Source organism: Alligator mississippiensis, chromosome 2 (assembly GCF_030867095.1).
Source record: "Alligator mississippiensis isolate rAllMis1 chromosome 2, rAllMis1, whole genome shotgun sequence".
Lineage (NCBI taxonomy): Eukaryota > Metazoa > Chordata > Crocodylia > Alligatoridae > Alligator > Alligator mississippiensis.
The window spans coordinates 72361969-72388156 of record NC_081825.1 but is presented as its reverse complement, the minus strand read 5'-3'; the positions used below and the strand labels follow the sequence as shown (position 1 = coordinate 72388156).

Below are 26188 nucleotides of genomic sequence, written 5' to 3'. Positions count from 1 at the left end.
ACCTAGAAAATAGTATTCCATCTAGAATTATACAATCTCAACATTGTAAAGGGACTTTCAAGGTTATCTAGTCCAGGGGGGCAACCTATGGCATGTGTGCCACAAGCAACATGGATAGCCTCTGCGAGGGGACAGGCAGCGCAATCGCAGATAGGGCAGGGAGCAAAAATAGAGCAGCAGATCAGGCAGGAGAAAGGTATCAGGGTGGCACTCAGGGGTTAGGGACAGAAGTTACACATAAACTGGTTTAGGTGATCAGAAACTGGTTTAAACCTGTAACAGCAGAAGTTCAGTGCATATAAACCACTTTCAAAATGACTCAAACCGGTTTAAGATAATCCTGGTTGGATGTAATATCAGATTTAACTGATTTAGGTCGAACCAGTTTATAGAACTTCTGTCCCAGACCACTTCCTGGTTCAAGGTAACTCTCAGTCCCCCAGCATCCCAGGATGCTTTGCAGCCCTGAGCTATGCTGCCTGTTCCAGTGGAGCAGAGACTGCTTCACCCCTCTGCTCCTTAGCGTGCTCCCTGCCTGTTAGTCCATAGGGACAAGGGGGCAGGGGAACAGACCCTCCCCCCCAGCCAGGGTCTACACAGCACATGGAGGGCAGGAAAGCTCCTGTGGGGTCAGCTTTTCAGACCCTGGCAGCCTTCTGCCCTCCTCAACTACTGATTGCTTCAGCAGCTGCCACAGGAGAGGGGGAGAAGAAGTCCTCCCGGCCAGGTGCCTGCCCATGCAGCCCAGCATGGGGGCTCCAGGGAGCCCCTGCCTTAGGAGGGTTTCCCCCCGCCCCCAGCCCAAGGGCAGCCCCAGGGAGCTGAGGGAATGCTTCCCCTTGCAAATCTTGCCTTAGCCCCTGCTTACTTACCTTACCTTAGCCCCTGCTAGTCTCAGGCAGCTTGAGGGAGTGGAGGGAAATTTTCCTGCTCCTCCACAGACAGTTTTGTCTTAGTTGCTGAGAGTCTGAGGCAAAACTAATGTAGGGGAGCAGAGTCATTTCCCTGCACTCCCTGGGCTATCCCTAAGACTGCAGCAGCTAAGGCAAACTGGTGGGATTGGGAAGAATTCTTCTCAGCTCCTGGGGCTGGTGGACCCTTTGGCTGGGGTGGAGGGAAGGCCTCTCTGGTTCCCCCATGCTGGGCTGCAGGGACAGGCACCTGGCATGGAGGACTCCTTCTCCCTTATTCCTGCAGCAATGGCTGAAACAATTGGCACCTGGGAAGGGGAAGGGGGGGGGGCTCCCCAGGGCTGCCTGGGCTGAGGAACCAAGGCTGGGGGAACCTCTCGAGGGGGAGGCTCTCCCAAGGTGGGCCAGCACCTGGACAGGGGGCTCCTGAACCCCTTCTGGGGGGACAGTAGGGGGCTGGGGACACTTGGCTGGGCTGGCAATAGCCAGCAGTGGCAACTGTAGGGGGTGTATGGGGGTGCATGTGTACCCCCTGAGAGTGCTGGTGCGCTCCCTGACAACCAATGTTCCCCAGTTAGGCAACAGGGAGGCGGGAGCACTGGTGCCTCACCTGTGAGTGCCAACTGGGGAGTGGGGGCACCAGGATTAGCACCCCGGCACTTATGGGTGCGCCACTAGCACTTCCAGGTTGGCGCGATTGGTCACGGGGGTACTGCCCCCCCCCCCAGTCGGTGCAGTCGGCCACAGGATGCCCTGCCCCTGGTCAGTGACTGGCCACTGGGGGGGGCAAGTGCCCCCCCCCCAACTCAGGAGGCACCAGTTGCCCATGGTGGCCAGTAGGCTGGGAGATGTTTTCTAGTGCCCCCTGCCTACTGGCCTGGATCAGTGCAGACCTCACACTGCCTGTCCCAATTGAAAATTAAATGTCAGTTCAGTTGGTTATTGGTTCAACATATGCAGCTTAATGGAAGCTGCCTAGTTTGAACGGATTCAGCCTCAGGCTTTTTGACTGTCTCTAGTTACCCAGGGAGGGTTGGGGCTAATTTGTAGCATGCTCGGCAAAAATGTTGCCCCCCCCCCATCTTGTTTAAACCCTGGCACAGAGGCACAAGTTCTAGAAATCTTTATCTTCCCAGGTACATAATTTAGAAGAAGGGAATTCAGACAAATAAAAATTTATCCTGAAAGGGAAAAGTTTTTAAAGTGGTCTCTTATTCCCAACAATACTCCAGAAAATCTAAAACAAGTCTTCCAAACTCTGGAAAAGGGAAAAAAAATACTTTTTTACACTAGGTGATGAAACTTGATTAAAAAAAGGAAATGATATATAGCAGTTTTATAGTTGTCCACTGCTCTTTGTCTTTTACCTTAAATTTCTACATAAGGGTTTCAGACTTCTTCCTGTTCTGTTGTGCAACAAGGGCTAACTCAGACCGACTGTAAGAGGTCAAAAACCTGGAGAACTGGCTTCCAAAATGAAATGTTAGCATTATGCAGCTATATATATGCTGTAATATCCGATATAGGTCCATCTACACATCTGCTATCATGCTGCTTGTTAAATTCCATATCATACTATTTCCTCACAAGGGCATTCATATGTTTTCCCCAGAATTAATTTATGCCATTCATTAAATCATTTTTTCCTAAAGTGTGAAACATGTAGCTAAGTCAATAGTCATGTAATAATTCACCAATCTGGACTCAATGAAAGTATGCTTATATGCATTTTATTGAGCCAAATTTATGTGAGAAACTTTAATTATTTTTTTTTCTTTTAACAAGCTTCCCAGAACAGGAAAAATTAAATAGTCAAATCCATAACAAATTTTCCTGACTATGATGTTTATATTCCCAGTCTGAGGTAAAAAAGCTGTTAATACTGGCAAAGTATTTTATCACTGGCACAATGTCATATTGGTTAGTCATCCTAAAGAGACTATTTACTAAACAGAATATTTGGCATGTTATAGCTTAGTCTTACAGTACAAAGATTATGGTAAGTGAAAATATCTCATAAAGGATATGAATAAACTAATAAAAATATGACTTTGTTATACAGCATTTAAAATTATGTCACTGTTATAATCCTTTATGACAGGGTAATCAGTAATAAAACAGTGCAGTGAGTACCAATTAAGGAACATCAAATCAATGGGTATGCTGCTCATGCTGATTTAAACAGGAGCTGATTGGAATAAATGGATTTAATATGTACTTACTCACACACTGTGGCTGTTCTCTCATATCTACAGGAAGTAGCATATGAATAATCTGCGGAAGATATCTACTTACATCTCTAATGGAAGACTAATGGGAAACATTAAATTAAAAAAATAGTCCAGGTTATGACCTGTTGTGAAACATGCTATGGTAAATGTGATTTTTTTCCAGCATTAACAGTTCCTTGCAAGACAGTTCATAAAGGAAATGTATCTGCCACTTGTTATGCATATGCCTGTTGGTATTGCACAAATTTTAAGTGCAACTTACATTTCATTTTGTTGTTAAGATACTAAAAAAATATTGGCATTTACATCTCTGTTTAGAATGCTCCACTTTCCATTAGAGTCAGGAGGATGCCATGTACCCCCTGCTGCACCACCAAACAGACTTTACACCTCAGCTTGTATCAAACTGCCCCCTTACTGACCTCATCTCAGCTGTGTCCAGATAAGACTGTGCATTTTACTGCTTTTTTTTCCCCCTTTCTATCATGTGATATTCCAGGTCACCTACAGTTCACAGTACTTGGCCCAAGCCAAGCTGCTCACAAGAGCCCTTTATAAAGCCAGAAAAAGAGGTAGCCACTGGCAGACAAGCCCTTAATAAATTCATCATATTCTGTCATTTGACTATTTTGCTAATATTCTATATAAAACAAATATCCCTGGTGCTTAAATAACATGATGCAGATACCAGGAGGGGTTTCTTCCCAAAGTCAGCCCAGCATTCTCTCTAGCTGGCAAGGAAGAGCACTAAAGAGATTCTCCTTTTCTTTCCATTTCATGTTTCCTATAGGATATCATCCTCTCCCTCTCCACTTTTGGATCCAGGAGGGCAGGCAGCACAGCCTAAGGAGCTGCATTTCATTCAAATATTATCATTTTCATTTTTCTCACTTTTCATTTAGTAAATGTTTTTTAATTCTTAGGTGCTGCTTGTTCATAGCTCCAGCTTCTAACATTGTCCTTTCTCCAAGAACAAATGGATACAAATTAGCCACAAAAAAATTTAGGCTGGAAATAAGAAGTTACTGAACTTCAGAGCCGTGAAGTTCTGAAACAGCCTTCCAATATGAGTAGCAGGGGCAAAGCCTCCTTTTAAGATGGCGCTAGATCAGTTTGTGAAGCAAAGCATGTGAAGTACATGCCTGTGATTGCAGGTACTGGGTTCAGTGACCCATGATGTCCCTTCCAGTTCTGTGTTTCATAGCATGTAGTCTTACATATATAAACACTTGAAACGTCTCTTGGATGACTACACAGTCCGGTGGGTGGCGAATTGGCTGGACGGTCGCACCCAGAGAGTCGTGGTAGATGGGTCGGTTTCGACCTGGAAGGGTGTGGGCAGTGGGGTCCCGCAGGGCTCGGTCCTTGGACCGATACTCTTTAATGTCTTCATCAGTGACTTGGACGAGGGAGTGAAATGTACTCTGTCCAAGTTTGCAGATGACACAAAGCTATGGGGATATGTGGACACGCCGGAGGGCAGGGAACAGCCGCAGGCAGACCTGGACAGGTTGGACAAGTGGGCAGAAAACAACAGAATGCAGTTCAACAAGGAGAAATGCAAAGTGCTGCACCTAGGGAGGAAAAATGTCCGGCACACCTACAGCCTAGGAAATGACCTGCTGGGTGGCACAGAGGTGGAAAGGGATCTTGGAGTCCTAGTGGACTCCAAGATGAACATGAGTCAGCAGTGTGACGAAGCCATCAAAAAAACCAATGGCACTTTATCGTGCATCAGCAGATGCATGACGAATAGGTCCAAGGAGGTGATACTTCCCCTCTATCGGGCGCTGGTCAGACCGCAGTTGGAGTACTGCGTGCAATTCTGGGTGCCACACTTCAAGAAGGATGCGGATAACCTGGAGAGGGTCCAGAGAAGGGCCACTCGTATGGTTAAGGGCTTGCAGACCAAGCCTTACAAGGAGAGACTAGAGAAACTGGACCTTTTCAGCCTCTGCAAGAGAAGGTTGAGAGGCGACCTTGTGGCTGCCTATAAGTTCATCACGGGGGCACAGAAGGGAATTGGTGAGGATTTATTCACCGAGGCGCCCCCGGGGGTTACAAGAAACAATGGCCACAAGCTAGCAGAGAGCAGATTTAGATTGGACATTAGGAAGAACTTCTTCACAGTTCGAGTGGCCAAGGTCTGGAACAGGCTCCCAAGGGAGGTGGTGCTCTCCCCTACCCTGGGGGTCTTCAAGAGGAGGTTGGATGAGTATCTAGCTGGGGTCATCTAGACCCAGCACTCTTTCCTGCTTATGCAAGGGGTCGGACTCGATGATCTATTGAGGTCCCTTCCGATCCTAACATCTATGAATCTATGAGTCTCACTAGTCTAGTCTAACACAAGTAGATGTTGCATAATCTTCAAGCAACTGTTGTGTGCAGCTTATATTGACAAGACTGGATTCGTCTCTTATGTGCACAAAGGAATAATTCAAGAGCACCTCTAGTGAAGTCAGTCAAGTTCTGCTGGGGGAAGTGAGCAGATAATGGAGCCCACGCTGAAATGCAGCTGTTTCTCTTTTCTCTTTTGTGTTGGTTTATAAGAAAAGATACTTACTTCATAGTTACCATTGTAAATGTCCTATCTTTGTTAATATTTTGTCCTATCTGCTTTTCATTATCTTAAACCAGTCATGCTTTTGATTTTTTACCTTTTCTTCTTCAAAAGCTAGAAAGTAGACAACATTTTCTTCCTCACAGTGACATAGAGTACACACGACAACTTTGCCTACCCTAATCCCCATCCAGTCCAGTCCAAGAGTTGAGGATTTTGAGTGAATAGCTGTGACTTCAACAGCCCATAAGGTTGGCAGTGCAAAATACCGTATATTCCCCATATATTCCAGAATGGGGAATATGGTCCTCTCGTCTGTCTTGCTGTAGACTAGGGTATCCTCATAAGAACCTAAGAAGTGCCTGAGTTTAGCCAAGTACCCAATATCTCTCAGTAGCAAAGTGAATGCTATGAGGAAGAGTTTTATATATCCAAGGAATATACAGACTGCTCTGCCCCCCTCCTCTCTTCCCTTACAGTTTCCAGCATTTAGAGGCCTAGGAAGTCCCAATTTATAGGGTTGGCCTCTAACTGTTATGTTTAACAGGTGGATGTATACATTAATTTCAATTCCCCTTTTTAAAGTCATTGAAATTATGGTTTATTATAGGGGGAGACCTGAAATCTTTGAATACTGAGGTCTGCCCCAGGGTGCCCTCTACCACTTGCATCTTTTTACATGTTGGAGGAGAGGATGGCAGTTGGCTAGAGAGGGCCAACACCAAGAATGGTTATCTGGGCCTCTTGCACCTGCTTGATATGCGAGGGCAGGGAGTAGGCACTTGGCAGCACCTTTCCTCTTCAGTATTTTAATTAAGAAGTCTGAGGGCTGCCGCTTAAAATGTGTCCTGTGTGTCAGTCTTATTTGCCAGCCTGCCCTGCTCAAGTGGATTCTTCTCATTCTAGGTATTGTTACTCTGTATGGTTAAATACGTGCTGCTTTTGGATATACAGTGTTATTTATTTATTATACACTTAGTTTTATTTTAGCCTTTTTTCCACTTGAAATAGATTTGGTAGTTTCAGTTCTGTCACTACTGTGCCACCGTTTCCAATATACAAAACCCCACTCTCATCATTTAGCTCACTATTTTGCATAATTGGCTGTGTGCACTCAGACGAATAACTGAGTTGCACTAAAGAAAAGGCAAATTATTCCTCCCTAAAATGCTGTTATTGCAGATGAGAATTAAGATACAGTACTTTTGCTGGTTATATTGTCAAAGCAATTCATGACCTGAAAACCAAAGGCTTGATCTTCCAGCTTGGTCATTGTTTAAAGTTCATAAACCTAAGTAATGGCTCTAAGGTATATTAAAAACATCTTTCTATGCTTGTTTTTATTGTATTTGTTCTACACTAGTCAAAATCTGCCAAAAGCACTGTGAAAGAGGAAAAAAAGCAAAACCCGTTCTTAGAAAGGTAATGGCTGTTTATTCTGCAGCCTCCTTTTTAAATGCTGAGTGTTTCACAGCATCATGACTGCATTTGCTGAAAAGAGAATCTCTTGCATTTTTAGTAGCTGTGAAATACATTTCTGTTGTGTGATATAAGGTCTCTGTGACAGCTGCACCTGCTCTATTTGCATGTGAATTCTGAATAATTCTTGTCGTATGTGACACTTCTGAAATGTCTGTCTGTTCTTTTCTTCTTTTTAATTCTCAAGCTCACTATTTGGATAAGGTAGTTAAAGGTACTGTATATTTGCTCTTTGTTGACATGCATATACCTACATATCTATTTATATACAAAATAATATATATTGACCACTTAAGTAGACTTGGCAAAAGCAACCTTTTCTTATGTCTGTTCCATGAATTATAAATTTGATTCAACATAACTCAGATTCAAAATATTTAAGCCTGTATGTTTGTCACACATTTAAAATTTGGCTTCCTGTTATGTATATATACTGTATAAATACATCAGTTTCTTCTGGAACCAAAAACTGAAGATAGCAGTGTATTTGCTGTTTGACATTTTGATTCTGCTAGCTTTAAAATATAGCTGTGAAGCATTAAATATCTAGAAAAAGAAACATTCTGGGACAAGAGTAGCAGTTTAAGAAACCATCCTTTCTAAAGAATACATTGATTTTTTACGTATGTGAATATATGGAAAGAGTAACGCGATGTTTCTTGTACACAGAATCAGTTGCCTTCCTTTATATAAATGTTTGAAAATGTATCTGAAATTATATTTTATGGTTTGCATGAGAAGCTGGAAGAAGCTTATGTATTTTATACAACATTTTCAGTTAAAAGGATAGGGGTCCAAGACCCCCACCATAAAACAGCAAATTTCTCATATCTTCAGTTATGGTAAAAAAATAATTGGGAAAAAATTACTTTAAAAATTCCCAATCCTCTTTCCCCAAATTACCTTTTTTTCTATTCCTTATTTGTGCTTTTTTCATTAGAATATGGCAATATTCATGGCAATATCCAGGCTTTCGTACAATTAAGTCTTGAATGCACTCAATTGATTTCTGCAGTATATTGTCAGTAGGTCAATTAAATATGTAAGTCTTCTATAACCAAAGCAGAAGAAATGCATTCAGAGGTAAAATTTGCTTTCTGCACAAACAGTCAATAAATACAGTTGGCAACTACAGCCTGAAAGAAAAAGAGCTGCAAGACTAATCTCAGCCTGGCATAATTACATGATATCCATAAGTATAACTTCATCATACCTTGTCATGAGAAGCTGTTTTGATTCCCTTCCTTCAGTAAGTACTAATTTGACAAAAGACCCCATAGAATTTTTTTTATGTCAAGTTACACAGGTGGAGGAAGGAGTCAGTAAATTAATAATTCCTTAACATTAAACTACTACCTTAAAATGATTGTTCCGAGCACAACTAAATTAATCAAGCCAGGACAGAATTCTAGTTCGCAAAGATAATAGGTATATAAAACAAACAAAAGGGCTATGACAAGTTTGACTATTTTTATGTTGTATAAATTTACAAACAACTGTTGTTTCCAAAAATATCTGATCTGTAGCCACTTTTTGTAGGATACTTAGTGCCATATCTGTACTTGCTTCTGTCAACGTCTTATCACAATCATAAGATAAGGAGCACAAGAATCTACATATTTATAAAGTGTCATCATCCTCATATAGATCATGTTGGCTGCATGCCAGATTTCATCAGTAGGAAGTGACAGATATTGTTTTTTATGTAATGTTAGACTGAAAACAATTTTAGATTTTGGATATATTAAATTATTTTAATTGTTTCCCAAATTTTCCCTCCTTGGCCATAAAAGCAGACAAGATAGGATATAAAGGTAACAGCACAAAAGCCTTAGGGAGATTGTCACAAAAAATCACTCTCTGCTATCTGTCTTGAAGCACGTCACTACCGTGTTTTTGTTCAGTCTATCAATGTTTTATTGTGGTCCTTATGGTATTTCATTTTGTCCGTCCTAAGTAATCAAATACGCACAGCTATTACATTTAGTTGGAAATCCTGTTGGTCCTGTCCCATCCGTATGCAGCCTGAATCCTAATGTTTGTTAGAATAGATGCTAAGCTGCTTCACTATTTCCTGGGCTTTGCTTATTCTGTGAAAAGGAATGTATTTTGGCATAAAGTATAGTCATTAACACTGGCCTATACTTTGTGCAATTATTTAATGCACTGTAATTTCACATGAATATACGGCAACTCTGAGACCAGATAAAATGAATGTTCTTTCACTGCGTGCAGGGAATCACACCCACTTCCCTACTTCAGCATTTGGAGGGGTTTATTTGTAGTAACAAAGAGCTTAAAAATTTGTACCAGTAAGTGACCAGTATTGCATAGAGGAAATAATCTGTAATGATAGCACAGAAATGGTCTCGTTTAACACAGCCGTGTTTTGCGCTTTGCTATGCACTCCTCTCTTGTTACTCTGCCAAAGAAAATATTAAGTTAATTTTGTCTGGCCTGCAGGTATTTAGAGGATTGTTGCATTTATTTCCTGCCTGCACAGGTAAGTGGTGTCTCAAGTGTCAGGCCAATCAAAGATGCCACTTCGTTAAGAATTACATTCCCTAGGTAATGTTGCTGTTCCTCTCCATGTGCAATTACAGTATTTGTGCTGTTATAAAGGCCTGTTCCCAGTAAGTGTCCCTTGTTCGTATTTTTTCTCATATTGAAAATAATAGCAATATTTAAATCACTTGTGTTTTCCTTCTTTGTCTCTCAACAGAGGGCTGCCCTGGCCTGTGCAATAGCAATGGAAGATGTACATTAGACCAAAATGGCTGGCACTGTGTTTGCCAACCAGGATGGCGAGGAGCCGGATGTGATGTAGCCATGGAAACTCTCTGCACAGATAGCAAGGACAATGAAGGAGGTAAGAGATACTGAGTGAAACCTTAACACTGGGGAAAATACATTGAATTGTTGAGAATCTTACAACTGGGTAAAAAAAACCCACCATGAAACATATATTTTACTAACTGTGGTGAGAGGCCCGTAAGAATGCACTGGAACATTTACTGCTTTCACATGGGAAGCAAACCAGCTCTTAAGACAGGGCTATCCAGCTTCTGAGTAGCCCCTGCCACACCACAGGCAACCCCACAATGTGGGCGCTACTCCCTCCTTCATCCCTGGGTCCCCGCAGGCTGCCTAACTGCTGGCTCATTTACCCCAGCAGGCTATGCCACCCTGCCTCACTCTATCCCTAGAGCAGGGGCGGGCAAAGTCCGGCCCATGGGCTGGATCAGGTCCGTGGCCGACTCCATTTCCCAGCAGCCCCTGCCTGCATTGCTGCAGCCAGTTTTCACAGAGACCCCAGGAGTGGCGGCACTATGACAGCACAGGACCAGGGTTTCCATGGAGACCAGCCCCAGCAACACTGGTAGGGCATGCAGCTGGACAGGATGCTGCTCCGAGGCTAGGATTTTGCAGCGGTGACAGTGTGGTCCGGAGGCAGGACAGAGCTGCGATCTGCTGCCTGCATGCCCCGGGGAGCGGATCATGGCTCTGTCCCAGTTCTGGACCATGCTGTCACCACTAAGATCCCAGCCTCAGCCCTGGAGCAGCTCCCCACTGAGCCACGCACCCTGCTAGTGCTGCTGGGGCTGGTCTCCATGGAAACCATGACACCACCGCTACTGGGGTCTGCATGGAAACCAGCCATAGCGACACAGATGGGGGCTGCTGGGGAATGAAGTCTGGCTGCTGGCTAGATCTGCCATTTTGCCCACCCCGCCCTAGAGGCAGAGGCAGGCAGTAGGACCTGGAGGAAGGAGGGACGGCCTAGAACCTCTAGCAGCAGCAGCAGGAAAGCCACAGAGAGAACAGCGCCCAGACCAGAAACCTGGGAGCCACAGATTAACCCCTCGGGGGCTGCTTATCACCTGCAGGCCATCACTTGGAAAGCTGTGCCTTTAGAGATCACCATAGCAGGTGAAATACGTGCTAAAAACCTGTTAATGAAATATTGTTTTCCATGCCGTATTAGATTACACAGGATCTTAATTCAGGAAGCATTTGAAAAATAGTGTGCAAATAAGGAACCATACTGAAATTATAACAAACAAAATTTTCATTGACTTTGGTAGGAATTTACCATTAGTGAAAGAATGGACTGAAGATTTTGCATTTTGTCTTATAGAAACTATCACTAGAAAGAATTTTATCATGAAGATGTGCACTCAGTGTAGGAACATCTTACTTACCTGAAGCTTGTGAATGCAGGTAATTGACAGAACACTCTCAGCAGCCACTGCTTTCCTTCAATCTGTCACTCAAGCAACTGAATATTTCTGTTTTAGATAGCAAGTTACTGATCTACACCAAGATATATTCAGGACTATTTACTTAAGAACCCAAGGAGTGCCATACTGGGGCAGACCAATGGTCCGTCTAGACCAGTAACCTGTCTCTGACTCTGGCAGGAGTAGGTGCCAGAGGAAAGATCTCCAGCCATTCTGTAGAAGTTTAATAGATCTGTCATTCCTAAATATGTCTAGTCCCTCTTTGAACCTGGCTATGCTATTTACCTCTAAGTTAACTATGCACTACATTAAAAGTACTTTCTCTTGTTAGTTTTAAACCTGTCTCCTACTAATTTCAGTGGGTGCTCCTAGTTCTAGTGTTCTGTGACTTGGTGAATAACAAACAGCTCCCTGTTCACTTTGTCCTCACCCTTCATGAATGTATTGACCTCTATAATATCCCCCCTCAGCCCTCTTTCTAAATTAAAGGCTGCTTGCAAATGTTGAAAAAAAACAAACAACCAGTGCTTTACTTTAAACTCTGTGCACCCATGTACCGAGCCCCACACAGCACTTTGGTTAGACCCAGCTCACCCAATATTTGTAAAGATCTGGCACTTTAGTGCAGTTTTCATGTTACTTTTTTCTAATAGCTGGTGGAAACATGACAAAAAGCCCCACTGAAGCACCCAATCTTTATAGATACTGCGGAGCCAGGTCCAACTAATGCACTGCTTGTTTGTTCTTTCAACATCTGCAAGCAACCAAAGAGTCCTAGCCTTTTAGTCTCTCCTGGTATGGCAAGTACTCCATACCACAGTCATTTTGGCCATTTTGAGCTGTGGAGACCAGAACTGCACACGGTATTGGAAGATGTGGGCACACCATGGATTTGACTAATGGCATGATCATGTTCTCCATCTTGTTTTAATTTCCATTCTTAATGATGCCAGACATTTTATTGGCTTTTTTGGGTTGCAGCTGCACATTCAGCTGATGTGTTTAGAGAACTGTCTGCAGTGACTCTAAAGTCTCTTTCCTGAGTTATAACAGCTAGTTCAGAACCCAGCATTGTGTACGTATAGGTGAGGTTATTTTTCCCCTTGTACATTATCTTGCACCTGTTGACATTGAAGTTCACCTACCATTTTTGCCTACTTATTTAGCTCAGTAAAAGCTTTCTGTAGCTCCTCTCCATAAGCTTGCGATTTGACTACCCAGAATAACAGGTTGGACAAGTGGGCAGAAAACAACAGAATGCAGTTCAACAAGGAGAAATGCAGAGTGCTGCACCTAGGGAGGAAAAATGTCCGGCACACCTACAGCCTAGGGAATGACCTGCTGGGTGGCATGGAAGTGGAAAGAGACCTTGGAGTCCTAGTGGACTCCAAGATGAACATGAGTCGGCAGTGTGACGAAGCCATCAGAAAAGCCAATGGCATTTTATCGTGCATCAGCAGATGCATGACGAATAGATCCAAGGAGGTGATACTTCCCCTCTATCGGGTGCTGGTCAGACCGCAGTTGGAGTACTGTGTGCAATTCTGGGTGCCGCACTTCAAGAGGGATGCGGATAACCTGGAGAGAGTCCAGAGAAGGGCCACTCGTATGGTTAAGGGCTTGCAGACCAAGCCCTACGGGGAGAGACTAGAGAACCTGGACCTTTTCAGCCTTCGCAAGAGAAGGTTGAGAGGCGACCTTGTGGCTGCCTATAAGTTCATCACGGGGGCACAGAAGGGAATTGGTGAGGATTTATTCTCCGAGGCGCCCCCAGGTGTTACAAGAAATAATGGCCACAAGCTAGCAGAGAGCAGATTTAGACTGGACATTAGGAAGAACTTCTTCACGGTTAGAGTGGCCAAGGTCTGGAACGGGCTCCCAAGGGAGGTGGTGCTCTCCCCTACCCTGGGGGTCTTCAAAAGGAGGTTAGATAGGCATCTAGCTGGGGTCATCTGAGCCCAGCACTCTTTCCTGCCTATGCAGGGGGTCGGACTCGATGATCTATTGAGGTCCCTTCCGACCCTAACATCTATGAATCTATGAATTTGGTATCACCTGCAAACTTGGAAAATTCACTGTGCCACACCCAATTGCGATCACTGATGAAAATGTTGAATAAAATTGGGCCTTGTCCCTGTAGGACTGCACTTTTAACCTTCCTTCATCCCGAAAAGTAACTATTTAGCCCTACTCTTTGCTTTGAACCTTTTAACCAACTTAACCCACAAAAGAACCTTCCCTCAGGCTCTGCCTGTGTCATACGTGCTGCAGAATTGGGGCGTAAAAGACAAAGTACAGGGAGATGCAGCTTTTCAGATGTCTTCAGAGCCTCATCTACCACGAAAAGGAATATATGTTGTCTAGTGTAAATCAAGCTTCAAATTGCTCCTATTCCTCTACCTTGCCACATATTCGAAGGTCCTCCAGCAGTAGCATAACTAAGGGTGGGCAAGCAGAGCACCAATTTAGATGGGGTGTAAGCCACTGCTTGTACCCATACTACAGAAACTGCTTGTTATACCTTTAGTCTGCAAGGGAGGCAGGCTTTTCTTCAAGGGAACTACAACCACTACTTCCTAATTTCTTTCCCCAGCCTTGAGAGCTTGGGGAAGAAAAGCTGCTAAGCGAAACAGCTCAGAAAACTCAGCCACAGACCTTTGCGTTGGCCCAAACACCAGTGCTTGGCCCTTTCTTTCAAATTGTAGCTAGAAACTCCTTCCACAGGGCTGATTAGCTGCGGGGGTTTTATACCCTTCTCATAGTCTCTTTCCCTCAGTCTAGCATAGTGGAGACCTGGTCCCAGCTGAGGTTGATAGGCCCTACTATAGTAGAAAAAATATAAAGAATAACGATAGTAATAACACTATTTACCCACTGAGGTCATTATGGTCAAAACCTCTTTACCAAGTTTATTTTCTATTTTATGGGTTACGCATCAAGAAAAAGCTTATTTCCAACCTTTCTGCTTTGCTTATTTTGTATTTTGAATTAACTTTTCACGTTTAGGGTCCTGAGGTGATCCATTACCTTTTAGTGACCAATCGATTCAGTTGAGCAGTAAGCCAGTTTCAGATTGAATTCCCTGTTTGTTTAAATTGGCTCAGGCTTGCTGAAATCAGTGAAATGGACTTCAGTGGAGCTGTGCCAGTTAACAACAGGAGAGAATTTAGCCTTAGGATAAGATACCTGAGGTAGGAAATGTTATAACCGTACTAGTGCTGTGCTTCTCCCCGGCTTTCAGAAGCAGGGTCCATTAGTCCCAGCATAGTGCTGCACTGCCATGCTTAGACAATACTCTGCTTAAATGCATACCCTAGGGACTGTAAAAAGGCTATGCACTTAACTAGAGTATGCACATATTTGAACTTAACACAAACTATTTTTGTTAAGTACAGAATAGCCTGTCTCAATTGCTGTCAGTACTATGCTATTAGCAGCCCTCAAACTAACCAGCTCCTATCATGATCAGTGTCTCTAATAGTATTCCATTTTGTGTGCCAGTTATTATGCTGTTAAACAGAGTTCAGTTACATTACAGAGTCAACAATGGGGCTGAAAGATGCTATTTATGCAGATAACCAATGTGTCTTAGATGCAAGAAACAGAGAAAATGATTAGGACCTCAGTCATGTTATGCAGTAAAGGGAATTATGTTCTGCCCGATATGCATGTGGGGTGTTCTCTGTACTGCTTCCAGTCCCTGAGCTAACCTGTTCAGAGCTAGTTTGGGTATCTTTACATGGCACTGTGCTGTGTCATATAGACATATCCTTACTTTCTAGACACAGAAAACTACCACTCAGGGAACTGGTTTCTGATAGATAAGGCAGTATGGATGAAGGGGAAGAAGAGAAAGAAAGCAAAATGGAAGAGAAAATAGAGGTACTAACACAAGAATAACTTTGAGAGGGGAAAAATAGATTGTGTAGCGTATAAAAAAGAGAAAAGGTGAAATCCCTGGGAGAGAAGAAAGCTGATCAGTTAAATGTGAGAGATAACAGAATAAGGTGAGATATCAGAAAGCAAGGGAGAAAGTTGTCAGCTGATAACATAGCACAGAGATGGGGAGAGAGAGAATTGAAGGGATAAGGAGAAGCAAAATAAACAGGAGGAGGAAAAAAGAAGATGCTCCTCCAGAATTGAAAAAGGACAGAAAAAAGCACAAGAAAAAAGGAAAGAAGAGAGATAAGTAGAAGGATGAGAGAGAGCACTAGCCTCAGGAAGCAAAGAAGAAGAGAGAATCCACTAAAAGAAAACAAGAAAAAATATTTTTCAGCAGATATATCAAAAGACTAAGCCAAAACCATTGCCTGCAACTTTGGGGGTGGTCATTTTTAATTTGTATTCTGGTTTTACTTCTATCTCTTTGACAAACAGTTCCCAGCTCTGTAAGGTTTGGCGGAATGCTGGTAGAATAGGGATTTGAGTCAGATGGCATATTGCTATGCCACTTCATCATGTTACCCCCTTCCATAGGATTTCTTTTCAATTTAAATGACTCAGCAAGAGACTTATTTTTATTATTGTCAAGCCTTGATTATGGCCACCAGAAATGGTAAATTGGATATAGCAAACTGCACTCTTAGAGGAGTCCTCAACTGACTGTATCAGTATATTTTTCAATTCTTATGCATCCCAGTAAGGAAGGGTACTGAAAAAGAGTAACAGGGAAAGGTAAGTGCCTGCTTGCCAGTCATACTCAAAGAGATGTGTTGTTTCTTCAGTCACAAAGAACAGTGTTAATCAACTAGGACTCTCTGAGAAAATCATCTAGATTCCAAACAGCAATAGGTATTGGCAAAAGGATATTTCTTCCCTGTGTGTGTTTATTTTAAGAGATTAAGTATTCTGAACACGTATGCTGAATTTATCTTGATTTGAGACTATATTCTGAACAGTGTTATTTATGTTCTACTAGATTCACTGGTTAAATAATGGCTGTTGTCTTGGTTGCTAGCTAATTGACATACTATGGTTAATGTTAGTTAGTTCAGATTGAATACAAATTAAACACTGTATCTGCTATCCATTGCTATTAGATCATGAATTTCTCTGAGCACAGAGAACACTGGGAATTCTCTCTGGAAAACAGCTGTAGATTGAGAATAATTTTAATCACTTTTGTGTTTGAGGTATTCTTCCATATTTTTTGAGTAGTTCTTATGTGGCTTTATTTTGATGTAGGTTTACACATTACTACGGATCTCATTTCCTTCTCTCAAAGGAAGGATAGCTTTTTTCCCCTTACGGTTTGAGTTGGATGCAACGTTAGAAAGTGTTGTTTTCCTGATTGCGGTCCACTGTGGAGCATGCACACAACACACAAAAAACATACACTGTCTTCTGTTTTTCATGTACTTGTGAGAAGTGAAGGGGATCCATTTGAAATGTGTACAAGCAAAGCATATGCAGCCAAGAGAGAGAAAGTTGAATCCTAACTGAAACAAGTTATTCTTATATATATGCAATAAAGAACTAGCCCATATTTAATCATTGTTGTATATGCAGCACAGCTATTTAAATCAAGGCATGCTTTATATATAAATGAGCTGCTGGTTATGGCCCAAATTAAAGGAACTCACTCACATTCTAGATGAAACTCAAGTCCTCACATTCCTCTGTGGAGTTGCATTCTGTTGAAACACAGCTCCATGTATGCATGCTCTAAGGAGCCACGAGGGATTGAAAGACCTGTCAGGAATCCAGTGATATTGGAAACTCTTTGAAAAAAGATGCTTCTTTGACTTGGAGCCTACAGTACATGCTGTTTTGGTAGAAAAAACCTCTGGACCTTATCAGCTCTCCAGGTTTTTCAGCCTTTTGTAAAATTGGCAGGTCATCAACCCTAACAGAAACCTTCTGTGAAATATATTTGACTTGTACTTCAAGAGCTTGGTCCAAAACTCAATTGAAGCCTGCGGAAAAAATCCAACTAATTTAATAGGAGATTTGGATTGGGTCTGAGCTGTATGATCTAGAAACTAAGGCCAGGTACAGAAGTTAAACTTATTGCATGGTAGGCACACAAAGTGCTCTACAGACATAACCGAACAGACAGTCAGGGGACCTGGAGTACTGTAAAAATGGCAGATCCTATTCTAAGCTAACCCTGGATGGATGTGGTATCAGACTTTAGCGCTGTAGGTTAGAGCACCATAATGAACGTCTGTACTACATCCCATCATGACTCATGGTACGTCATGTTCCAGCTGACGTCTCATGGAGTACTGCAGCATCCTGCTCACCCACCCCCTTCTAGGACAATACACTAGTCTTGGCCAGAGCCCAAAAGGTCGCCCAAGCCAGGCCAGCTCTGTCCCCACGTTCTCAGTAACCCAAGTCAGTAAAACCCCTGTTTCCAACTCCCCCTACCCTTGTTCCCTCCAGCCCTATGAGCCACTGCCTAGTATTATCACTCAGTGTCTCAGTGTGCAGATTCCATCTACCCCCATCTGGCTATTTGTAAAAATTGCAGCTTTCAATTAAATGCTGTGCTGATTGTAGACACCACATTTGCACAGAGGACTGTCCAAGATATTCAGCCTGTACAGTGTTGTTTTGAAGCACCCGTATCTAAATCTCGGTCTGTTCAGTTTGACCCACACTTGTCTGTCAAAGTCATACCCAATGGGGGACTCATTTGGTGTTGGTATAAAATGCTGTAGGAACAGATTTCAGACTGAATTACCCTAAACGATCATTTTATTTCTATTTACCCCACCCCTTATCTAAATTTAGCACAACACACAAAGCCCAGAAACCTGGCAGTAGGGAAGCAGTTGGGGTCTGGCTTCCTATGCCACTTAGTCTAATGCCCTAGAGTGCAGGGAATACATCTCTGTGTGCAAGTTGTGCAGCCTGTTATGAGTCTCTGTTCACTGTTAAGTACAGTGTTCATCTTTTTAGTGTGACAACTTCTGGACCATACAGAAACACAGTAATCTGCTGGGGCATATACCATTGCAAGCGCAATGGTTCTGAGCACTTTGAAGTTGGCACATGATGTTGTGCTGGCTAAACATCTTAAGGCAGCTACCTGTGCAGAGATTTTACTGCTGACCTTCTAAACATGATGTCTATAGGTGAGAAAATGGTCTAATATGACTCTTTGGTAGGTTGGGATATACTTATAGGGAAGGATGTGATTTTCTACTCTGATATTCAGTGTACTCTTGGCTCAACAATTATCCAGGTGGAAGAGTGATGATAGTGATTTATTGATGCTCTCCACTGACCTTGTGCCTTGCAAGAACCTTCTTCACCCTCCCCCATAACTGCCACACCACTGACCTGGAACAAAACAGAGGCGCCATGGTTGGGACACCCTACTGTTGTTGGGGGCTTATCAGACTGTGTTACATTGAGTAGGGCCAGTAATCTGTGTATTTGGCAACTGGGCACCCCATCCCTCAAGGTTGCGTTGCTTTCCTGAGAGGCCAGCCTGTTTATCCAGATCCACCTGATTTAAACTGTAACCCAAACAGACCCCCGATAGACACTGAAAGCTTTTTTTAAGGCCCACAGTGATCCTCTGGGTGCTGTTTGGCAGAGCAGCTATGAATGAGCACCACTGCAGCTAATACACAGTGGGAATGGGAATTCTCCTTAGCAAACCCACTCCCCGAGAAGGCTCATCCCTCTGGGCCCTGATGCTTGGGTTTCCTAGCCCTCCTGACTCCTATAGCAGGGAGATGGAACCCACATGTCTGGGTTTTCCCAGCTGGAAGGCAGAACATAGGTGTTCTGTGTCATGGCCAGCACCAGGCCGTGAGGACTTACATGGGTTCTGGCTCCAGGCAGGGGAAAGGGTCTGGATAGGGGACTCACCAGAGGTCCCTCAGTGTCTCCGTTGTCTGCAGACTCCACCTTTGTGCATGGAAGGCCTGGGTGTGGAGCCCAAGATGCTGGATCCAGGATTGTTGGCTGCATACCTGCAGGGTGCCAGACACATGTGCCTAGACAGGACCAGCAACATGAGGACCAAAGGGGTCCCTTGGTGTGGATGGTTAGAATGGACAGATTGGTGACTGCTAGCACCCATGGTGCTGTGGCACTTGAAAAAGCCACCCAGGCCCAGGAACACACTGCAAAGTTCCAAGAATGAGGTCTATGGATTGTCAGCCACTCTGAGGGAGGCCACCCATGCCATACGGAGCTGAGAGTCATAGTGCCAAGATAAAAAGTTCATGCACAGAGTCAGAGATAGCTTGGGATCCAGCTAGGACATTCTTGAGTGGCATTAGCACTGCCTTTCACAGGGAGACTATTGCCCTCCCAGGCTAGAGTGGTGGGCAGGCTGGTGTCTGCCCCCTGCCCCCTCCCAGCATGGAGAGCCCTGCTTTAGGGACTCCTCCCTGGGTGAAATATGCCTGAGAGTCCCATGCGGGAGCCTGGATGGGCAGCCATGTAGGAAAGATCCACACTGCACACTGATTCTGAGATGCTGAGGTGCAGGGAAGCCCTGGAACAGGAGATATGGCATGTGGGACCCACTGAGCTGTGGTCCAAGGAGCCAGGAACATGTCTGGTGGGGTTCACTTCAGGGAGCAGCCAGTGGGGAGGGGGGAAGGACCAGACTGCCTGAGACATGCTGCCAGAGCCAGCATTGAATCAGCCCGCCTTCCAGGGCCAACTCGCTACCCTCAGCCACTGATGGTCACTAGTGCAGGTGGAGGGCCCCAAAGGGAAGGGGGGAATGGGCAGCCCACCAGGCCAGGCCACTGCAGGCCCCTTGGACTTTGGTCCAAGTTCTAGAGTGGGCAGTGTTCCATAGTTTTTCTTTATTATGCATGTGATCGGTTTGGCAGCTGCAACATTTAGTTAAACTGAGGGGCGACATTTTCACGTATGGTATTCCCTTTGCTGCCCCAAGGTTTTGTGCTTGTTAAGATGAGCCCCTACAGCTGCCCATACTTCCCGTCGTCATTAACTGCTCAGTGCAGCCAGTCTCAGTGTTAGCTGAGAGGTTTTCCCATTCTGGAGCATACAGTCTGGCAGAGTTTTCGTTTAATAAACAACACTAAAAGTTTGTCAGTTCCATCTTTTGATTTAAAATGAGGCATGTCTCTTCCTCATACCTCATCCCCCTGCACCCTGGTGTGTGCCCATCGAGGAACAGGAAAGGGGAAGAAGGGAAGGAGGGAGGGAGAGAGAGAGGGTAAGGGTGACTATGTGGATTGTGGGCAGTGGTGCCTGGGGCTGGAGACCCATGGTCCAGTGTCAGGACATGAGCACTTGGAAGCCCTCTGGCCCTGCTCATCCAGGGAGGGCTCCTGATCCATGCAGGTAAGGAGCTAGTTGGCCAGGGCTTCACAGATCCAAACAGCCTGTGGGGGCTGAGGCCACCAGCATCAGTGGTGGGGAAATACAGGCATCCAGGATACATGCACACACACACACATGCATACAGCAGATGTAGGGTTTGCTGTGTGAGCCAGCTGGCTGATGGCTTGTGGGCCAGCTGGCTGATGGCTTGTGGCTATGACGAGCTGCTGCCGCATCAAATCCAGATGGGTGGTCATGATGTCCCACCAGCCAATCAGGGTGGCTTCACTGTTCAGCTCCCCTCAGGAGTCTTTAGTGGCCCCTCTTCCCCCCCCCCCCCCCCGGTTCAACTTGGGCTATGGAGAGAGAGTCCAAACCCCTTCCCCGCCCCCCCCCCCCCCAAGGGCTAACGCAGGGGTAAGCAAGCCCTGCCAGAGCGTGGCATGCGGAAGTATTTTGCTTAGCATGTGCACCTCAGGGCAGATGGCAGGGAAGGGGCTGGGGCTGCACTGCCACAACAAGGATCAGGCCTCTTGTGGGTTCCCCACCATCCACCCCTGGCACGCCAACATCTTATAAGTCAAGGTTGTGGGTGTTTTTGGCATTCTGTTCAAAAACATCGCCAACCCCTGTGATAACGTGTGTTCAGCTAGCTCCTGACCTAACCGTGGACACTTAGAGTAAAGGTCAAAAGTTAGATTGCTTCTGCCGCAGGCTTCTTGAGCTTAGCCCAAAATTACAAGGAGGCATAGAAAGTACAAAGACAATTCCATGGAAGTCTAGCACTAAAAGAAAACAAGCTTTGCAGGAAAAAAGTGATTTTGCTATAACCAGATTCTACTGCATATAAAAGTCCACAAGTGCAGGAATACAGAGTGATTTGGTGAGTGAAGTTGTTCTCCTTCCTTATCCAGTTTGCAAAATTTAATTCTAAAGTGAACTTTAGCCAAATTCCTCCTCCAGGTCCTATTTTGATTATTTTTATTTAAAAACAGGACTCGGAGCTTGCCAGTTTATAGGTCTGTTCTCCGTATCCTGTTTTGAATTTACTTCCTAAATATACCAGTTTGCAAGGAAAGGACACCCTGGGGGAGTTTGGACACCTGCCGTTTTAGTGTTTTACTAGTCCCTAGAAATAGCACATAGCAAAACTATACCCTCTCACAGTTCTGTGCATGTTTCAGCTAAGAAAAAAGTACATCTAGTTGAGACTTTAATTGCAAAAGTTTAAACTTTTGAGGATGACCCTTTTTTACTTGTGCATAAATATTAATGTGCTTGCTATACCTGCAGTACATAAAAGAATGACAAAAATCTAGAAGGGAAATGCAAAATAATTTTCTAGCATTAATAATGATTATCCAAAGAGCTCAAATATCTCTGATGTTGTTTGTATTTTTCTTATGGAATCTGATAGGCATAGCTACTAAGTTAGTAGAAATGTAAGCCAAGTCTCCTTTTTTTGGCTAAACTGAAATGCATCAATAATTTTGCAGAGTTGTTCTACCAATACCAAGACTATTTTACTTGGCTACACACAGGGCAATAGAGTATTCACCTTAGTGGTACTAGATAGCACTAGCTGTATAAGTACAGAGAAAGAATGAAAAATGTTTTCTCAAGTTATAGGGAGCCAGATTCATAACCATCCGTCACTCGCTTGGGCAAGTTGCTGATAAACTCCACAGAAAAATAACAAACAGTGTGTCCCTATATCTTGGCTGGTGAAAATGAGATTCTTTCTCTGATTGATGTTAGTGGAGAGGCTTGTAAAAATGCATTTCCAGCTGATTAGTTCAGAAGGTGTCAATCTCATGCAGTTTTATGACCCGCAGACTACATGCCAGATGTACATTTGCTTTTTATAAACTAACAAAGATGAATGACTAAATTTGAGCATGCCCCCTTGGCAATTGCACCAAATATTGCCAGAGGGAGGATACAGAGATGTAAAAACAAAGCCTTTAACCATCAGTGTACCAAGTTTGGATACTGACCCAGGCTGGTACCGCCCAAACCAGCATGGTATCAGTAGTTTGCTTATAAGAAGTTTCTTATTTTAGGCAACTAAGACTAAATAAAATCCTCCCAGGAATGAGTAATGCTCCAGAAACATTACACTCCAGAAACTTACATCCATGCCAGTTGGTTTAAGGGGAACTGGAAGGGGGTGCAATAAATGAAAGATCAGGCCCTTAGTACTGTGCCAAAATGCAGACTCTGATCCATGAAGTACAGCCGTTCTTGAAGGAAATTTGTTTTAAGTTGCATTTGGAAGAGCCCTTTTTATTTACATTCTTGTAGCATGTAACAAAGTATAACAATCATGACTGATTGTTTTTAGTTTTAATCCATGGCTAAACATATTATAGAAGGAATATTGTTAGAGACTTCCTCAAATTACTGTATATTTTTTCAATTCTTATGCTTCCCACTAAACACAATTCTCACTGTTTACCTAAATGGAATAATAAAATGCTTGAGCTATTTCAGTCTTGCTACACTTTTAGGGAAAACAATTATCAGCTATGTAATACTGCATTACATTCACCTAGAAGAAAACTTTGTGTAGCTGACATTTCCAGACTTGTTTTACTTCAGGCTAATTAACAGTTATCTATTTGAGCTTGATTTCAATCTTCCACCAAATTAGATTTCCAGAGGTGACAGGTCCAATCCATATTGTGTATGAATATATTGTGCATACACATAAAAAACACCAGCATGCATGCATAAAGCATGTTTATATTAACAATCATGCATCATGAATTTACTTGGAATGAAATATAAAATTTTTAACACAGACTTTGCTCTCATACATTTTCATGAAAAAGACTTGTGGGGAAAAAAGACCTTTGTCAGTATCAACAAAAGCTTTGTTCCCAAATATAAAAGAATCCATCTTGATAAATGTTGTTAAATATTTAAAGCTACTTACAGCACACAGACTCTAAATAGGTTCAAGAAAGCAGTGGAGTGGGAGTTACCTGTTTCTATTCCCAGCAAACCAAATAACCTCACATAAATCCTACTTAACCCCCATAAATAGTATTTAATATTTATCAGTAAGCAATGTCCATAGAGTTGAAATCCTTCCATTTTCTGGGGTTTTTTCTGTTTTAAAATGCTTATTTTTAATTTTAAAATATAATGGTTTAAGAAATGTTTTAAATGAAAACAAATCCTGCACGAAGCTGTGTGTCTCTGACAGACTGATTGACAGAGCCCTTCATTACTTGAAAGTGAATTGTTAAAAATCCTAATTACTAATATTCTTTCCTACTATGCTGCTTTTCAAGTCTCTCTCTAGACAAACTTTGTCTAATTGCTCATTCATATATGAAGAACAAGAGGAAGAGTTTGTTGATTTGTCTGAATTTCTGCCCACAGATGGATTAATTGACTGTATGGATCCTGACTGCTGCTTGCAGAGTTCTTGCCAAAATCAGCCCTATTGTCGTGGACTGCCTGACCCTCAAGATATCATTAGCCAAAGTCAGCAATCGCCATCTCAGCAAGCGGCCAAATCTTTTTATGATCGGATCAGTTTTCTTATAGGGCCAGACAGCACTCATGTCATACCTGGAGAAAGCCCTTTCAATAAGAGGTGAATATCAATGGATTGCTCCCCTATGAGTCTAAAATAAAATTTCACAGTACAGATGTGGCTAACATGGATAAAGCATCCATTATGATTGTGATATTTTGCAAATGGCCTTTCAATAAATGCAGTATTCATTTTTTTATATGGACTATTATAGCTGATTTCTTACAAAAAATCCAAGTGCCATGGCTAGTAAGTTACACACTTTGCCATGCTTGGTACCTGCATTATAAAAGGGCATTCTATTAAAGATCAAAAAAATCTTCATCTAACCAAGTTATTTGGGTTACTGTAGTTGGAAACATATCAAAGCAATAAGAAAGGAAGGGAGAGTTTCACTTGTTAAGCTGATCACACTAAATAATGTAAATTATGAATTAATGTAATAGAACTGTTAAATGCATGACAGTATAATTGCATAAAGTGTTTGACTGGTGCTTTAAAGAGCAGTAATGACCTGAAAATAAACCAGTAACTGAAAGCAGGTGTCTTATGTCTCACTGAGTAAAAGAAGATGATTTATACCAGGACTCCTGTGTCTGCAGTAATTTGGCAAAATTAATGCAGTTGGGCACAGCAGTTGATTAAAAGTTGTTGCACAAATGTTCCTTATTGCCCCTTTAAATTTTGTACCTCTTGGCCTCTGCAGATTTACAGATTGCCTTGAAATTAATTGGAAAGTACATTCTTCTTTATGAAACTGCCAGAGATATGACTTATGGAAGGAAAGCGTAGAGTTTATAAGTTTTAAAAAATTCTTCACTAAATTATTGTACTTTGTAACTCTGAAGACAAGCTGTGCTGGATTAAAACAGAGGGTAAACATGAAGGTGCTTAGAAAATGCCAGTTATGTGAAGTTTAAAAGGGACAGTGGCTAGGCACTGTTTCAACCCTGAATATGCAAACAAGAGTTGATAACATATAAAGACATGGGTATTTGTTTAAGTTGTATTTGCTATTAATCATTACAGTGATAGCCTGAGAAAATAGATGCATAACCAATTCTGCATGTTTTTCACAGCCTCGCATCTGTCATAAGAGGCCAGGTATTAACAGCTGATGGAACACCTCTCATTGGAGTTAATGTATCATTTTTACATTATCCAGAATATGGATACACAATCACTCGCCAAGATGGAATGTAAGTTTGCCATTAGGAGTGTCTACAAGTAGAAGACGGTAAATGTAATTTTAGTTTACCAGAAAACTTTGTTATCTCTGGAGTTATTTTTTGTGGTTTGAAAGTAATGGAAAAAACAGCATTTTTTCAGAGGTTACAATTACAAACCAGGCCTTTGTAAATACTACAAACAAGTAAAGTTGTTGATTTTTTTTTTTCTGAAACAGAGAAAACGGCTGTTGAACTAAAACACAGGGGTAGGATTTTCAGCTCTTTCATGCACTAGTAAGCTAATGCAAATCCATTGATTTTTTTTTTCCATTGTTTGCATTGGAGTTAGAATGGACAAAAACTGAGGCACTCCCATAAGGAGTCAGACGCATAAAATGAAAACTACATTGAAACTACATAATTTGGCAGTGTGGGGGCATAAATTCAGGTCAGTTTGTTATCTGAATAATCTTGTTGTTTGTCTTAGGTTTGATTTGGTGGCAAATGGTGGTGCATCTCTAACTCTGGTGTTTGAGCGCTCACCGTTCCTCACGCAATATCACACAGTGTGGATCCCATGGAATGTCTTTTACGTCATGGATACCCTGGTCATGAAGAAGGAGGAGAATGACATCCCCAGCTGTGACCTGAGTGGATTTGTGAGGCCAAACCCTGTCATTGTATCATCACCTTTATCTACCTTGTTTAGAATTTCTCCTGAAGACAGCCCCATTATCCCTGAGACACAGGTACAATTAGCTTTGAACTAAACAATCATTTCTATTA

The 26188-nt window shown here is 42.8% G+C and overlaps 1 protein-coding gene across 14 annotated transcripts in view; it reads left to right on the top strand.

The window, feature by feature from the left end:
- Positions 1-26188, top strand: part of TENM3 (teneurin transmembrane protein 3) — a 604744-nt gene that overhangs the window by 511559 nt on the left and 66997 nt on the right. For all 14 annotated transcript variants that reach the window (XM_019481354.2, XM_014594830.3, XM_014594833.3 and 11 more), the window contains 4 exons: positions 9904-10050; positions 24077-24293; positions 25313-25432; positions 25890-26151. In XM_019481354.2, coding sequence (XP_019336899.2) covers positions 9904-10050; positions 24077-24293; positions 25313-25432; positions 25890-26151 — 746 coding nt within the window. The remainder of the gene's footprint in view (positions 1-9903; positions 10051-24076; positions 24294-25312; positions 25433-25889; positions 26152-26188) is intronic.